The 17,683-nt window shown below is 47.4% G+C and overlaps 1 protein-coding gene and 1 long non-coding RNA gene across 2 annotated transcripts; one reads left to right on the top strand and one right to left on the bottom strand.

Annotated features, from left to right (window-relative positions):
* Positions 1-1,407: 1,407 nt before the first annotated feature.
* LOC107311349 lies at positions 1,408-8,632 on the bottom strand. The gene is made up of 3 exons (XR_001554009.2): positions 8,261-8,632; positions 6,797-6,917; positions 1,408-2,678 (listed from the first exon to the last, which is right to left on the bottom strand). It is a non-coding gene; the product is annotated as an uncharacterized LOC107311349 (long non-coding RNA).
* Positions 8,633-8,796: 164 nt separating this feature from the next.
* DUSP6 (dual specificity phosphatase 6) lies at positions 8,797-13,626 on the top strand. The gene is made up of 3 exons (XM_015857810.2): positions 8,797-9,775; positions 10,221-10,658; positions 12,052-13,626. Exons 1-3 carry the CDS (start codon positions 9,373-9,375, stop codon positions 12,357-12,359), a joined length of 1,149 nt encoding a protein of 382 aa, XP_015713296.1. The 5' UTR covers positions 8,797-9,372; the 3' UTR covers positions 12,360-13,626.
* The last annotated feature ends 4,057 nt before the right edge of the window (positions 13,627-17,683 follow it).

The raw sequence follows: 17,683 nt of genomic DNA, 5'->3' as shown, positions 1-17,683 counted from the left end.
CCAGAATATCTGCTGCTCTGTTTGTTTCCAGTCCAGTTGCTAGCCTGAGAACACTGATCATCTTACTCAGCTGAGACAAAGAGCAGCCAAGTGATTGAATCAAGTGATACTTCCTCAGTGCGGAGTGACAGATTTGCATCTGACAATTAGAAGATTGTAATCAGTGTTTTCCCATAGCAGCATATCTCTAAGCTTCAATGATTAACAACGTAGCCTTCACACATTTATCTTTGTAGATTTTCAGGGGAAAAAAAAGTCCAGCTAACAAAATCCTTCAAAGAAAATATCTTGTTGTACACTGAGGTGCCCCGGCTGTCAGTGCTTAGAAGCTGACCAATGCGGGTAGCTGACCTCCCCCTATGCAGATGTAAGAGTCCCTGCCCCACCTGATGTAGCAGAGGCATTGCGTGTGTTCTCAACGAGTCTTGGAGTGGGAGCAATTATTTAAAATAATTAGTTTGTGTCTGTACCTAAGAGAAACAAATTTTATCAGCGAGCATAGAGAGTTCTTGGTATGCAAAAACTCACATTTATTTGCCTCCAATTTTCTCTGAGTAACTATGTGAATTGACACGGGTGGCAGTTGAAAGCACTGAGCCATAGTGAAGAGTGCTCTCATCCTCAGCGCTCACTGCAGAAGACTTAGTTCCTTTATTTACTTTGCACAAATCCTGGAGAGGAAATATGAGGCACTGAACGTCCCTTTGTTTTTGCTCATTGGATTTAAGCAATTCCTCCTGCACACATCAGAACAATGAACCCCTTCAGTCCACCAGGCTGTGAGTGATATAAGGGCATGGATTCACACTGCAGATCTCCAGTTTTCCAGTTTTTGGAGCAGCAGTTGGACGATTGCAGAAACTGCAGATTCAAACCTCGAGTTCGCTAATTTCAGAGGCAAGTGATAAAATAAACCCCCTTATGCTAAGAGTCTAAGCTGGCACGAAATATATATTAGTAAGCTGGAACATCCAGGCTTAAGTTGTCCTCACTAATTGGAAAAAATTGCTGTCCAAAAATAAATTAGTTGGAACTCAAAGAACACAGGTTACCTCCGTGATTCCTCATTATGTACTGTCACTGGTAGAGCCTTCATCTAACGTACTTCCAGTCCAGGCAAGGATTTGCTAACAGTGCCGATGTATGCAAGCACCTACACATGGATCCTGTTCTGCTTCCATACCCAGAGAGCAAATAACACAGCCCTTCTCTGGGGCTGACTCCAGGAAATCTACTTTTTCAGGTGAAAAACAACCTACAGTTCTTTTCTTGACTACCCAGCAGCCACAGACTAATGTTGTTTTCCTGGTTGATCGCTCAGGCATGTCAGCTGGATGCCCAGCACCACTCAGATTTATGACTTGCCTCGTCATGGTATCATGTAGAAGAACAGACAGTGTTTCAAGGTCATGATCACTTGAAAGATTTAATACTTAACCAAGAAAAAAAAATAAAAATAAAAAATCCATTGGTTAGTTTGATGGGAGGATTTTGGTTGTAAAGGCACAGCTTGGATCAAACAAAAAAGAATACAGTTATCTGATTTTGTTTCTTTCCTACTTGATCTTTAGAGAGAAATCTTGCCTGAAAATGTCACTTGGACACTGATTTAGCCTGACTAATTTAGGTATCTTGCTCTTGGGAGACAAACCAGTTTTCCTTATTTCCCTGCGTAATACACGCAGAAGAGCAGTTGCCTTGGAATTGAATCCACTGTATGTCAGTGGGGCGCCTAACCTATTCACCTTGAATATGGGATGTAAGGCATGACTGGATTTAGCAGGGGGGTTGCACTATCATTCTGCAGCCCAAAAATTATGTAGGCAAAAAAGTAAAAAAAAAAAACCAACTCCACCAAACCCTTAAAATAAAATGTAAAAAAAAGGTGTTGAGGTGGGTGTGATGATGAAAAAGCTGACGGGCCCTTACATTCGATGGCAGCAATTAGCTCTAACATAGTAAATTCCAGGCATATGGCATGGCAACTTTCGCACCCTCTTATATGATTTAAAACGGTTCTCACAAATGTTCGTCTCACTGTAACTGTGAAAAATCTCCTGTTTTCTCAAGATTAAAACTGCTCCAATATCTTGCCCTGACAAGTGACGCTTCAAAAAATGCCCCAACCCCTCCAAATCCATCTAAGGCAATGATGTGTGTTTAATGCAAGAGAACAACTATTAGAATATTTTTGACTGAAAAGAACTCAGTTAAGCTGCCAGATATGTCAAAAGTTCCTTGCTACCCTGGCACTTACGTAATTGTTCTGTGAACACCCACACACCGGAATAGACCTACTCCACCAAAAACTGCAGGGCTGACTCACTGAGCATTCCTCTACGTATCTGAAAACCCAACCATCTAGGATACATCATCCCCAGCGTAATTCCAATGTGATTTCCCTGAATCAGTAAAGTTACAGTTCACTTGGGGAAAAAAAAAAGGGATCATCTCCTTCTTTAGGATCCTGCCCACGTATCGTGGAGGAAGCAGCCAAGAAGGGCAGTGCTGTGGGACCAACTGGAAAGGAAGCAGGCTACTGCTGAATCTTCATCCTTGTTTTCTGCATGCTTCAGAGTTCTATTTGGTGTCTCTCCCATTACAATTCTGGTGTGATTCAGAAATGCTTGACTTCTCCCATCTGATAGGGTTGCCACATGAAATGAACCAAATTGGAACTGAAAGAGAACAAAAGGAATAACTAATTTTTATAAAAGATTCTGAAGAAAACCACTGTGAGAGAGCAGAGAGGCTTCAATGCATCACTGGAAAGCACAGGGGTGTAGACATCTCTACACTGACCTCTTGTCAACACACTCAAAGAGAGATTTATCTGCACAGTTTAGCCAGAATAGGGAGCTTTGAGAAAATATTGTATACTTTACAGCTATACTATAAAGCAACTCGGAGTAGGTAATAATTTAATCTAATTTACCTTTGTGGTATGCCGATGACACCAGTGCACCAAATGAGTAACATAAACTGTGACCACAAAAAGCACTGTGGTCATCATGCCATGGTGCTCTGACATACCAAGTGACCACCTGGTATTTAGGTTGGACAGTTCTACCATAGAGACCTCATAAATATCTAAGCATAAGTAAAGCCAGGATAAACAACAGCAAATTCTCATGTCAACACTGACAGAAATTACACTTGTACACACTCAGTCTTCAAGGTTGTGTTGTGTACTGCAAAACTTCTAAATGCTGAATCACAGATGAAGAAATAACTACTATATCCACCTATGCCCATACTTTGAGATATATACGTTTTAAAAGGATAGTACACCTTAAACATGTATTTTTCTACTAACATGCACAAATCAGTACTATCCCAGACATGTTAAATTTCTACAGGTTTCTTGCACCAACAAAGGTCTTTCAAGCTTCCAGAAAACAAATAAATTAGTAGAGAATTAGGAGGTGTGGTGACTCCTTGAGATCATTGTAATTTGGTTTTGTAGTTTTCCTCACATCTCCCACTACCTGTTTACGTGTATGGGGTGGGAGCACGGTGAAGCATATCAAACTGAACCAACTGAACCAGAAGGCTTCACTCTTTGCACTAGTGATGCCACTGGTGCTTCAAATTCCGCATGCGGTTTGATCTTTTTCTAGCTGAGTAGAACATTTTAGCACCTAGGTCAGACCATAAGTTTGGTCAGTGCATTTACACCATTTAGTTCAGGTCCTGCCTTGCCCATGAGAGGTCCCCACAGGGGTTACACCTGTGGAAAGCAAAGCAGACATGCTAAGTGGGGGCTGCAGGTATCAGGATATGCGTCTGTCCACTTCCCTACTCCTGCAACATCCTGGAGCCAAACTGTGTGCTCAGCTCCAGGAGGTTTCCAGAACACATTCCAGAGATCATATAAAAACCAGGCAGAAGAAACTGAATTGTTCATGCCTGGGTTAGATTCCTAATAGCCTCTCTTTGGAACCAGAACATGAGATAGCTGTGCTACATTTCTGTTCCTGAATATGCCTGTGCCAGGATGAAGATCTTTTTCTTACATAATTTGCTGCCCTTGCTCTGCTCCCTGCACAGCTGATTTAAACTGCACTGTACAGAGACACAGGCTTGATGATGCCTTCTACAGCCTGGAACAAGCCGTCAGCCATCCCAGGGGCAGGCTTTATTCCCATGGTTAGAGTGAATAACTAGGGAGGGATGTGGGATCAGGGAACCTTGCAAGTGCAGAGGAAGATAAAAAGCGTAGCGTTGGGAACAGAGTCGCTTTCTACACTTGCTTGATGCTGTCAGGTTTGGTTCCCTGTGGGATGAGTGAACTGGAGGAAAATGGGACAGGGTTAGTGCAGTGACATGCTCCAGCAAAGGCACTATTGCTTCCCCAGGTAAGCCCACGTGCTAGTGCCTAGTAAGCCCTTCTGAGCACATTAAAATGGGCTGCACTAAAAAGATTACAGCATTTTCTCAGCTGTCTCATCTGTGGTGATGTGCATGCCTGGTATAGCATTGCCTGAATAGCAGGGAATGTCAGAGATAAAAGACACCAGAATGTAAAGCAAGGGAACAGACTTTGGACATGGCTGAGCTCTTTGGCATTGGCAGGGAAATAAAGTAAGTACACAGTTGTCTCTGTGCAAACCACATGATATTCCTGCACCGTGGAATGGCATTTCTGAGTAGGGATTGCTGTTTTCCACAGCAGGGGTAACAGAATTATATGAATCCAGTTTCCAACACATAAGCTAATTTACTGACTTATTCTCTGCCACCAAACTTAAGGGAATATCAGTATTTTAATTCAATCACTGTCCTATTATTCCTTTTAAAGTTTGCTCTGCTTCTCCTTTTTGCTTCCTTTGTACAGTTCATTTTTTATTTGAAAGCTTTCCAATGAACATGCAATTATTTGTAATTAAAGTATACAGCCTTCTGTTCAAGTCTATTATTTTTAAGACAGAGCTGCCCACCTGCGCCACATTTCTATTGCCAGCAGAATGTGAACCACCATGAAGTGATACACAGGTGAATACCACCAAACCTGGTTACTACCAAGTAGTAGTGGGGAAAAAAAATAGAGGGGGAAAAAAAGGAAAAAAAAAAATAAAATGAGTGGAGTGCTGGCCTGCGTGCCTGGCTAACACACTGCATGCATGCTTTGTGTTGCCTTCTTTGCCCTCCTGCAAGCTTAGTTTCATCCTCTATTGCAGAGAGAGAGCCCTACCAGCTGTTACAGATCTGCTGCGGAACAAGCCTGCTCAGTCTGCATGCCCTGAGGAACAATTTGGGGAACTCAGGTATGAGCTCCATTCAGACAAGAGTTTATTTTGTACTAACAGAAGTCAAAAGAAAACAAAGCCTCTTGAATAAATGCATTTCCGTAGTAGCTGTTAAGTATATTAAAGTCATTCCAAAGTAATTGCTAATTATATTACTTTATTACAAGGCACAATTAAATATGTGCTTGAGGTCATCCAGCTATTTGCTGTTTCAAGGAAAGCACTTGAGTCAAAAGGATTTCCTAAATGGAGTCATTCAGTGTTTTATTTCTCCGACTTCAGGAATTATTCTAGAATGTGAATAATTGGACATTGAATAATCAGTGAAATACTATTTCCATAAATTGTTTGTGCTTTACATAAAACAAGCAACATGCTTCATAGAACACATTTGTTCTCTCTTTGCAGCACCCTGCACGGACCATATTGGCACCACACGTGCTGCATTTTATGTCGGGTTTGGTCTGGGATGAGTTGTGTGCTTCTATTTCCAAATAGATAATTCACACAAATCAACACAGTTAATTCTCACTTCTACTGAAATTAAAAGGAACTGAGAGAGGGATTCACACCTAAACCCAGAGGTGAGACTCACAGGCTCTAAGTTAGGTACCTATTAAGAGAAAGAACAAGTCAGAGAGTGAATGTCTAGGTTTTAGCAATCAAAAGCTGAATGCCTGCCACCACAGGCCGATTCAGTCAAGGCTGACAGTCATGATCTTCAAAATTCATGGCTAACTGTAACATGTCAGCGGAGAAATACATTTTCATTACGCTTTCCACGCACCTGCACACCAACATTAAACTGAGCTCCATCTCAACCAAAGCCCTGACGCCAGCACATTTCATGCTCCTTGGCCTCCTCCACTGGGTAATCTTTGCATTTACTTCACAGACATAAAACAGCCCTGAGACAGAGGGTCCCCCCTGCCACTTTGATTCAGATCATCAGTGGGAGCTGGAAAACCAAGGCTGGGGCTCCTGCTTTCGTAAGTACTTAGTTCTGCCACATGGGGAAGGCTGGATCAAAGGAACAGAAAAGCCTTTCCCATTCCTGTTTTCTTCTTTTTCCTTATAAAAAGGCTACAGTCAGATTCCAGGTCAAGTGGAAAAGAGATGTGAACCTGCATCTTTAAAGGAAGAGAGCACTTATGAAAGGAAAACGCTTTCCCATCCTTTCTTCCCTCTTCAAGAAGAAGCCTTGGAGGATGGCTCTGCCTCTCTGTCTCTGTCCCAAGTCATGAAGTGGCTCACAGTGGCCCAGTTGGCCCAGTTTCAAAATGTCTTAGGTATCTGCATTTTTTTGGTACTTCTCTCTCCTATTACACTGTGCAGAAAGTCCATCTGCCAAACTCAGGGTTCTTGTTACAGGAAAGGAACTGGCTAAGCAATGCTGAACTCTAATCTCCATTTTCCACTCTCGTCTGCATCACCTACAGTCCAAAGGTCAGCCAGATAGGCCTTATGTGATGAGGATGCCCTGAACTGGGATGAGGAGGTTTCTTTCACAGCCAGGGAGGTACAAAAAGAAAAACAAGCAAACAAACCTGAACCACCCAGAGATGGACATCGCGGGGTTCAAAAACTGCCTTTGCCTTGACTGGAATAACGATGGTGAACAGGAACGAGCTCCTCTTACTGCTGAGGTACTATAAAGCCTTCTGGAAGCTGAAGGATAAGTGACCTAGTGATGCATGGGCCATAGATCCGGTGTTGGATAAAGCAGCACATGGTGGCATGGTCTACTCCTGCACGCCCTCAGTGACCAACAGGTTAAAGTGGTTCAAACAGAAAAAGCGAGGGCACGCAACAAAGCACAATGTATCTTTCACTATCCCCCAGTTATCTTCAGCTGGTGGGAGCTGAGGGAGGTCCTGGCACAGAGGGTGTCCCTTCTATTGCATGTGTTCAACTCCACCGCAGCACAGAATCTCCTGTCTGGCTCCCAGCTCAGAAACACCACCGTCAAACTGTTGCCATGCAATGAGCTGGCAGTAGCCATCATCATAACAAGTCTGCCCCCAGATCCACTTGGGAAACACAACTCTCTTGAGCATGCTTCATATCAATATTTATTGCCTTCATATATCTAACCTTAACATTCATAATATTTCAATCAGATCTGACAGTACTAACGATGAAAATGGCTTTAAACGCTATCACTATTTATTGCTGCATTACTACTAGGCAGGTAGCTCAATGGGTTTGATAAACGGCTTGCATAACACGTAACTTGCAGTTAAAATGCTGAATGACTAAGAACTTTATTTTAAACTACTGCCATCAAACGTCACTGAAAATGCCCTGAAGATGACAATCAGAATGTATTTTCTTCCTAAAATATTATAGTCATCAAGGAGGCAAGTTTTCCTTATATGAATGTGGAAGCATTTGATAGAAATACACATCTACATATATCTTAGTTGAGATGATATTTTGATTGTTTTTTTCAAACCCAAACTCTGAAACACGACTCATCTTGTCTGTGGTGTTAAAAAAAGGAATCAATGCACACTGTAAGCCACGTCAATTAATAACATGGACTACGAACAGCAAATTGCATTTTATCATTGCATCGAGCCAGCTGGGACTTGCCACAGTGTTATACTGAAATTGTCTCCATCTCCATCTCTCGGGCCATCACTTGATATCACACTTGTTTGTTTTCTAGATGGACCTATTATTTTTACAGCGCCAGCTCCACAGAGTTGGCCGTCACAGCCAAACCATTTACCTGCGCTGAGCACAGCCAGCGCTCAGGGACGGGACAAGCTTTACAGAACGCTTTCCAGCCTTTCATCTTGGCAGCACGGGCTCTGTCACAACCCCGCTGCGGTGCCACCTTAGTGCCACGTCCCATCAGCATCACGCGTGCCGGCAGCGCGGGGAACGCGGCCGCCTTACGAGCGGGATTAGCCCCCGCGGAACGACGTTACCCCCGCGCCGGCAGCGGGATTAGCGTCCAGGCCGGGCTTCTCCCGGGTTATTTTCGCTGCTGGCTTTTCACTTACCCCCGCGGCTAAGCCGCTCCCGGTCTCGCCCCGCCGCGCCCCCACGTCCTTCCGCTGGCAGCGGCGGGCTGGGGGGCGCCGGGACCGCGTCCGCGGACGGCAGAGGGGCGGCACGACGCGGAAAGCCGGGGTGGGGGGGAAGCAGCGGGGCGAGCCGGGAGCTCACCCTGCGTGAGGATCAGCTGAGGACAGGGCCGGCAGCCCGCCCCTCGTGACAACGGAATCCCCCCTTCTTCCCCCCAGCGCCCTGGCTCGGAGCGGCGGTCGGGGGGGACGTGGGGCTGAGGGAAGGGGCGCGGGGGGCAGGAAGGGGGAAGGGGGCCAGGAAGGCGCCGCCGGAGCCCCGCGGAGAAGCGGCGGGGCCGGGCCCGGGCCGCGCCCCCTCACCTGCCCCCGCCGCCCCCACCCGCTGCGCCGCGGCCGCCGCTTGTTTGCACTCGGCTTATCCGGAGCGGAAATTCCTTTCCGTTTTTGTGAATGACAAACTCATTAACAATTCATCAACACAACCTGTTCCAGCCGGCCCGTCGCCGCGGCAACAGCCCCTTCCGCGAGCCCCCATTGGCTGCGCCTCAGAATGTCTCCATTGAGCGCGGCGAGGCCGAGCCCATTGAGAGCCGCTGGGTGAGAGGAGACAGCGCTCCGGGCAGCGCCGGCACCGGGGCGGGAGGGAGAGAGAGAGGGAGGGAGCAGCCCCGCTCTGCGCCGAGCCGGGCAGCTCCGCTCGGAGGCACGCTAATTGGATTTCATTCACTCAGGGCGGAGGAAAAGCCCAAGGGCTCGGGCTGCAGCGGCGATTAGGCAGGTTCATTCAGGGATTCATTGACAAAAAAAAAAAAGAGAGAGAACGGGCAGCAGGCAGCGCGCACGCACACGGAGCCGCACACACACACACATAGATAGACACACACAGACACACACACACGCAGCCGCTGCTCCCTCCCGTGGCTCCGCCGCCCGGCGCGGGGGAGGCGCGGGGGGGCTGCGTGATTCACTTCCCCGGGGCGGGGGGAGATAAGTTGTGCGGAGTTGCGGGGCCGCAGCCCGACCGCACGCCCCTGTGAGAGCGAGGGGCGCTTCCCGAGCCCGCTCTGCGCCCCCCGTCCTTCCTCATGCTAGATACGTTCAGACCCGTCTCTTTCGCGTCGGAAATGGCGATTAGTAAATCCGTGGCGTGGCTGAACGAACAGCTGGAGATGGGCAACGACCGGCTGCTGCTGATGGACTGCCGACCTCAGGAGTTGTACGAGTCGTCCCACATCGAGACGGCCATCAACCTGGCCATCCCCGGCCTGATGCTCCGCCGCCTCAAGAAGGGCAACCTGCCCCTGCGCGCCCTGGTCGCCAGCAGCGAGGAAGACCGCGAGCGCTTCGCCCGCCGTTGCGGCACCGATACGGTGGTGCTGTACGACGAGCACAGCCGCGACTGGAACGAGAACACGGGCGGCGAGTCCGTGCTGGGGCTGCTGCTCAAGCGTCTGAAAGACGAGGGCTGCAAGGCGTTCTATCTGGAAGGTGAGCGAGATTCTACGGTTCTGTCGGAAGGGACCGGGTGGGCCCGGGCACTGCGCGCTGATAACCCGGGTAGGGGCTTCTTCCTCTCCTCGCTTTGTTTAAAGGGGCCCCGGGGGCTGGAGGGCTGCGATGGGGAGCGGGAAGGACGGACAGACGGTCGAACAAGCGGACCGCCGTCCGCACAGCGCCCCGCAGCGCGGAGCGGCTCCGGGCTGTAATCCCGGGCGCTCTGAGCCTCACGCCGCAGCGGGAGATTTTGCTAAACCTTCATTTGGGTCAGTCAGTCCGTCTGCTGACACTGTGGCGTTTTCCTTTTTTTTTTTTGCCTGAGACTCGAGGAGGTGGGGAAACAGATGTCCCTTTGCACACTGAGCTCTCCCAGGCTTGCCGTGCTATATGTATATCTATCAGGTTGCGATTTTTTCCCTCTTGCTTTCCTCCCTAGGTGGTTTCAGTAAGTTCCAGGCCGAGTTTGCCCTGCACTGCGAAACGAACCTAGACAGCTCATGTAGCAGCAGCTCCCCTCCTCTGCCCGTCTTGGGCTTGGGAGGCCTTCGAATCAGCTCAGATTCTTCATCGGACATCGAGTCTGACATTGACAGAGACCCCAATAGTGCCACCGACTCGGATGGCAGCCCGCTCTCCACGAACCAGCCTTCCTTTCCCGTGGAGATCTTACCCTACCTCTACTTGGGCTGTGCCAAGGACTCCACGAACCTGGACGTTTTAGAAGAGTTTGGCATAAAATACATCTTGAATGTTACCCCCAACCTGCCCAACCTCTTTGAAAACGCCGGCGAGTTCAAGTACAAGCAGATCCCCATCTCAGACCACTGGAGCCAAAACCTGTCTCAGTTCTTCCCCGAGGCCATCTCCTTTATAGGTGAGACCCTGTTCTTTGCCAGCAGCTCCGTGGTGAGCAGCAGAACCCCCCTATGCCTTTCTCAGAAATCAAACAGATTTCGGGTGAGAAGCGGGAGCAGCGTTTCTCCCAGTCTCTGGGGGATGATGCTCCGCTTTCTGATCTTTAATTTCATTTATTTATTTATTTATTTATTTATTTAAGCCGGCTTAAAGGGGTGAAGGTTTGTTGAGGGGAAGTGTGCCTTGTGCAGGCTGCAGCTGCATACCTGGCCTGGTGCTGGGAATTCCTCTCTGAGCCGCCTGAGTGGAAGCTGGGGACTGAGCAGTGCTCAGGATGGGGTTATTTTTAAATCTCCTCTTAGGGGAGAGGGATAAGGCAAATGAGCCCCGAGCTGGTGGTGGCTTATACGTCTTTTGTTGTTTCGTTGGCTTTTTTTTTTTCTCTTGCTTTTTTCTTTTTTTTCTTTTTCCCTTTCTTGAGGTTACTGGAGAGCAGCATAATGAAAAGAAACATTCCGGGGATCTAAGTTTAGCTTTTAAATGCAAGTTACTCATAACTGGCAAATGTATAGTAAGGGCTTTAATTAAATCCCACGGTAATAATGATCTACCTCTCGGGCGCCGTGCCCCGGCCCTGTGCCGCTATCCGCCGGCTCTGGGAACGCTCTCCCGTGGGTTCGAAGCGTCCGCTTTCGCCTCCCCGTCAGCTGGGGGAGGGCTGAGATCGGGGTGCGGTGGGGTGAGCACCGTATTATCTGTTGGGAAGCTGTGCTGTAATCCGGTTGAATGATACCGGTAATAGTGGAGAATGTAGGTAATCTGAGCCCAGCAGGAAGAAATGTGGGCTGGAAGCCACAAAGAAACTAATCTCCAGGCATTGTAATGCATTTCCTATTTCAAAGGAACCCATTTTCAACCAATGTTGACATCCTGTTCCTCCTAATGGGCTGTCCCCTGTGACTTCCCTCATTCTTTTTAAATGCCTGAATACCTCCATTGTTAGCTGCACAACAGTTGGAGAATAATTTAATAGACCTTTGCAGTCTGCTGGTCTGTATAAAAGGCATTCAGTGACATATTGCAGGATTTCCATGCTGGGGCGAGGGGACTAAGAATTTAAAGCAAATCTCCAAGCGAAAGAGTGTCTTTTAAAGCCGACTTTAAAGCAGTGTCATGTGGCGTACTCCCTTTGTCTCATTCTTAGTTTCCTCAGCTCTTGGGCTCCTGTACATGCACTTGGGGGGGATTCGCCTCTTGTCCTGGTTTTAAGCCGGTGGAGTTAACTCTTGCGTGGTACTGCCGCTGAGATCAGAACGGCCCTTTCTCTTTACCAGATGCTAATCTCGTTTGTGTGGTGAGATCCTTTTCTGAGCCCCTGTCTGATGTGTCCTTCTCTCCCTCTTTGTGCATAGATGAAGCGCGAGGGAAGAATTGTGGCGTCCTGGTGCACTGCTTAGCGGGGATCAGCCGCTCGGTCACGGTGACGGTGGCCTACCTCATGCAGAAGCTCAACCTGTCCATGAACGATGCCTACGACATCGTCAAGATGAAGAAGTCCAACATTTCACCCAACTTCAATTTCATGGGTCAGCTGCTGGACTTTGAACGGACCCTGGGGCTGAGCAGCCCCTGTGACAACCGAGTGCCCAACCAGCAGCTCTACTTCACCACCCCTGCCAACCAGAATGTCTTCCAGGTGGACTCCCTGCAGTCCACGTGAGCTCTCTCAACTTCCCTTCACCTGTCCGTTCCATGGGATCATTCCTCACTGGTTTCTCTTTGGCAGTGAAGAAAGAAAACACAGCTTTCTCTATTTTCTGGCCTGTGGCACTGCAGAGCAGCAGCCGGTGCAGGCTAGAAAGGGTCACGCGGCACGGAACCGGCTATTGAGGCGGGAGGGAAGGCGATGAGCTCTGGGAGGCCATGGAGGCTGGGCGCAGGTGGCCGTATCCCACTGGCTGGCCCTGAGGACTGCAGAGGGGTGCAGTGGGGCTGGATGGGCCAAGCACGTGTTCCCTGGGACTGGGACTGCCCTGCTTCCCTCTGTGCTTCTGGATCTGTGACATAGGTTCTGTCTTCAGTGAAGACTGGTTATGTTTTGTTTGTCACTTTTTAATTTAGAGGAGCCAAAGAAAGAGATTTCAACGTAGTGTACTTGGAGTATTTCTTTGCCAGGAGCTCAGTAGTGTTCTACTTGATCAATGTAAATATTTAATCTTAAGTCAATTTGCAGCTTTTTTTTTTTCTTTTTTTGTTTGTTTGTTTGTTTGTTTTGAATTCATATGTATTCAAGAAATCAATCCAAGGGACACCTAAGTTTTTGTTCTCTTCATAAATTCTGCTTTATTTGTTTTTTTTTTTTTTTTTTTTTTTTTTTTTTTAAACTATGGCAAAGAACATATTTGCAGCATGCTCAATCTTAGTGTTCAGCTGAAGCAAGCTTTCCGTGGGGAGAAACGGCAATGGTGAGAAGTTTGCAAGTCATGTTAGTGAACAAGTACAATCTCTTCCTTCATATATTTTTCTTGTGGTGTTTCTTTTGTTTCTCACACTCCTGATGTAGTTTCCACATGATATATATATATTTTTAAATTAAATTCTTTTTTTTTTTTTTTTTTTTCCTTACCTTTTGTAAATAGATCATCTGGGAGGAGATTTGTTTTTGAGTGCGAAAGATTTTTGGATCACTTTTTAGAACTTTCAGATGTACTAAACAGTGCATTACCTCTGTACAAATTCTTCAGGGAGCTTCACCTCAAATGCAATATTTGCGTCTTTTTTTTCTTGTTTTGTTTTTTTTTTTGTATAAAACTGGAAGTATGTGCGAGCATTTGTACCTGTGTGTACACACAGTGAACCTGCACACGGTTGCCAATAAGGGAGAGTCTAATTCATGGTGTAAAAGTTTTAAGATGGAGTTTATTATAAGAATGTAAAACCTTAAATTATTAATAAATAAATAACTATTTTTGGCTATTGAGAACCAAGCTGGTTTGTTCTCCCTCGTCCCTCTGTGTGGGTGTGGTTAGATGGCACATGCACATATGGTTCTGCTTAAAGGTAATTGTTTTCAGCTTTTGTACAGCCCCTGAGACAATAAGGCCTTGCTTTGCCGTTCAGTCCTCCAGTCCCTAAATGAACAAAGTGCACAGGCAGAGTCCTTGCCTCCCTTTGGTGAAGGGAAGGTGCTTCTGCAGTCCTTTAGGCTAATCAGAACATCCCAACACCCCTCTGCTACCCCAGGGATTGATGCACCTGGCCCTGGGGCATAGGGATCACTTTTAGAGCAAGAAGCTGCTGTTTTCTTTGCTCTTTTGTTTATTTACAAGTTAGGGCAGCTCTGTTCCGCATGACAGGAAGTGGGACTGCCATCTCTTTATCTGCATGGCAGAAATTCATTTCTAGAGCCCCATCGTTGTCTGCAGTCAGTCTGTGGTTATTTGACTCTGTCAGACCATGCTGCAGTTTAGCAGGTGAAGGCATGGAGAAAGCATCCCTATGTTCCCATGGTCACCTCATACCTTCTTTGGCCCCTTTGAGCAGCCCTGTCTCTGCAGGGGGGGAAGGAGGGGGCAACTGTGGTTGTAAAACTTCCTGTAGTGACTCACTGATGTCCCAGGGAGCAGCAGCCCAAGGCTCCAGGCTCCACACATGGGACAGGGGAGATGGAGGGCTCTAGGGCTGGGCCGCAGCTGAAAGTTCTGCACAGTTCTGGGCAGCCGGAGCACATCCCGTGTAATTTTAGCAACTGCGAGTATGTGAAATGAAAGGCATCAAAACATGGGAAAAAAGTGAGTCAGTGTCTCATGCAGTAGTGGCCTAGATTGAGTGCATAAACTGTGAAAGTAGAAGTGGGTTGAAGTTAAACTTGGCTTGTGTTAATCCAGTTTTGAACGGTTTCCGCTCTTGGCATTCCCTGTGCTGCTCTGTTCAAAGTGGAGATTTGCAAGCAGCTCTAGCAATTTCCTGTCCAGCTGCAGCTCAAGTGACTCTGTTTTTTTTTCTTTCTTTTTTTTTTTTTTTTTTTTAATATGGTCTGCGGATAATTTTAGCCAGTTTCCTCTTTGTGGATTATTAATCTGCTTTCCTTGTAGAAACCTACATAGCTGCATCCCTACTGTTCTGCTGAAGTCAACAGATGGCCTCGCCGCCACTTCCTCTCGCTTCGCTGTGGGTTTGTTGTCAGGCCACTTCTGAAATTAATAGTGTTTTCTGGCCAGCTGCCACAGGCCATTACCACAAAGGGGAAGTAACACATCTGAATAGCAGGAAGCCGGGCAGGGTCACCCTGTGAGCTGAACCTGTTGAGCGCAGCCGGGCCTCTCTCATTCAGCAAGTGTCAGGCTCCCTGCCCTCCCTCCCTGTTCTGATCAGCTCGCAATGCCTCAGCTGTTTGCTCCCAACAAATATTTCCGGCTAATGGATTGCAAATGTTAACTGTGACTAGGTAGCTGCTAAGGTGAGGAGGTAAATAGCAGTGCGCAATGAGGCAGCCGATGGGACGGCCTTTGCTTTCTTTGCAAGCTGCTTTGAAAAGTTAGTGCTCACAAGGGCTTCCTGCTTCCTTCCTGCTTTGCTGAGTGACTAACGCTGAGGGGTAGTTCTGCAATTCATCATTTTTCAGGACAAGCAAGCGAGGGAAACCAGCTTTGCTCACACACCCAGTGGCAGTCAGGCAGAGAACTGGCTCCTGTTGTAATTTCTCCTCAATCAGGCCCTGGACCAGGGCTGTTGGTTAGAAACTGAGGCTGAGGGTGAACCAGAATTGAAAGAGAACAACTTTGGGTGCAGGCAGATCCAAACCATAGCTGGACCCAATCCATCCATACTGACCCAATTTTGCTGGGGCTTTTTGCACTTTCTCATGTACCAGCTCTGAATTACAGATGGTTTGGAGGGAAGAGTGGGTGTTCCCCAGCTCTACTCACTCCTGCTTGTCTGTGCCCCAGCAGTGTGAAAGCAATGGCATGGCCCGCACAAGCCCTCATTGGCTTTCCTGAGGCTGGGATCTGCTTGCCCTGCAGTCCCCTCCAGCACTTGTTTCCCAATAACTCATGGCCTCTCTGCCCTCCCTTGTTCCAGGCCTCACGGGGATGGGGCAGAGGTCTCGGGCTGCTGGGGCATTTGGCAGCTGTAGCAGTTCCTTGGCTGGTAAAGTAATTTGTAAAGGGAAGAATAAATCCTTTGTGCCTGCAGGGACAGGCCCAATGTGTGTAAGGAAGAGGGGGAAATTTTCCCCCTTTGTAGCTCAAAAATCACAACATGCTTCAGTGGAGGAATGTAAGATACTGAGTTACTTCAGAAGCTGTAGAGATGTCAGGAAGGAAACCTGTACCGCCAGGAATGAATCCCTTAAAGCCAAAGATTTCTCACATGGCCCATCTGTGCCTGTAGCACAAAGGGTGAAATTGTGTCCTGTGGCACCAACATCCCCTTTGCTCCTGTAAGGCAAGGATTCCCCTTGTTGTTTGAATGTGCATTAGCACTTGGCTTTCCATTCTCTGTGCAGGAATGTTGTGCAACTCATAGTGCCGTGTCCCTTTCTCACATTTCCACTCTCCGATTCACACCCTTTCAAACCACTCAATGACTGCCTTCAAAATGGCTTCCAACTCCTTCTGTTTCTGTTATTGTATCTGTCATTTTTCCTTTCTCCATTCTCTTTCTTGTCCTTTCTCCTATCACATTCTGTTCTTACACACACCTTGCCCTAAGCTCCTGGATTGTTTCTTACCTTTCTTTCATTTTCTTACCCTCTTCCTTTTATACTCTTCCTGTTCTCATTGTATTTCAGCTCCACTTTCTCCCAGCTTTAAGCCTCCCTTCTCTTTGTTTTCACAGTGAAGGACAGGATGAGTCTCACAGACTCAGTCAGTTCACATGAATGACAGGAAAAGTGTATTCGAGAGGAAGAAGTAAGAAAATACTGCTGTTGTTCTCTTACCAGCTTCCAGGAGATGAGCTTTTTCCCCATCACCATTCCCCAGAGTATTTGGCTCCTTAGGCTTCCCAGAGGGTCAGTTATGAAAGTAGGGAGAGGCCCAGCATGTGGCCACCCAGGGTGTCTGTGCTGGCAGAACTGAAGCTGGATGGACTGGTTGTATATCTGGAGAGTGTTTCTTCACCTTCTTTTACATTCTGAAAAGCACGTCCAAAGAATAGTGTGCCAGACCCTATCTTACAGCAGTAACCAAAGGACTACAGCAAGGTGCTGCATAGAGACAAGGCATCTGAGTCTGCCCTGCGCAGTTCATAGCTCAAGGGCAATGCCCACTGATGTTTCCTCATGGCACATGGGGTCAGTGGTGTGCAGGCCCTCTGCCCTTGCCTCCCCCATGAGCCGGAAATTGATAGTTCTGCATCACGTTTCTCCTTTCTTGATTGCTAAATCGGAGAGATAAGCATATGCTGTACTCAGTAGATAGCACAGAGAGCTGGTATGGGAGCTGCTGTCTTTTAAGTAAAGCCTGTGTCTCTGTATGGAAAGGAAAAAACCATGTTAGATGCTCTCTGTTGTTTGTTATCATAGGAATCTGCAAGTGCTGAGGGAATTCTGGAGTGCTCGCAGCCTTAGCTTTCCCTCATAAGGCAAAGATGAAGGATGTTGACTTACCACAAGCACAAGGAGATGATTATCAGATGGAAAGTGGGGGTATGGAGTCTGTTTAGGAAATAACTCTTCATGACAGAAGCTACATTCAGGACTATATTTGAGAGGCATCAGAAAGTGCGCCCTGCTCTGCTTCACAGCTGCAGTCCCCAGGACGCAGGAAGCAGAAATGCTGGTGCTCTCCCACCCACAGGCTGCCCCAGCCCTACAGATCCCAGTGACACAAAATGGCCCTACATGGGAGGTCTGCTCACCCCAACGTGTGGGCTGTGGTGAGGCACTCTGCTCATCTCACCAGAGGCATAAATGTGCCTAGGAGCTCTGCTGTTCAGCTCTTCTGCCTTTCCAAATGGGCAATGCCTAACTCCAAGACTTTCATTTTAATTAATTTCTCTCTCTCTCTCTTTTTTTTTTTTTTTTTTTTTCTGTTAAAG

This window comes from Coturnix japonica, chromosome 1, assembly GCF_001577835.2.
Source record: "Coturnix japonica isolate 7356 chromosome 1, Coturnix japonica 2.1, whole genome shotgun sequence".
Classification (NCBI taxonomy): Eukaryota; Metazoa; Chordata; class Aves; order Galliformes; family Phasianidae; genus Coturnix; species Coturnix japonica.
The sequence above is the reverse complement of the archived record's forward strand: the minus strand, read 5'-3'. Positions and strand labels throughout refer to the sequence as shown.

Excerpts from the sequence above, each read along its gene's own strand:
- DUSP6 (XM_015857810.2), top strand. The coding sequence starts at position 9,373 with ATGCTAGATACGTTCAGACCCGTCTCTTTCGCGTCGGAAATGGCGATT. Across the intron at positions 9,776-10,220 it reads CAAGGCGTTCTATCTGGAAG|GTGGTTTCAGTAAGTTCCAG; the intron begins GTGAGCGAGATT and ends TTTCCTCCCTAG. Across the intron at positions 10,659-12,051 it reads CGAGGCCATCTCCTTTATAG|ATGAAGCGCGAGGGAAGAAT; the intron begins GTGAGACCCTGT and ends CTTTGTGCATAG.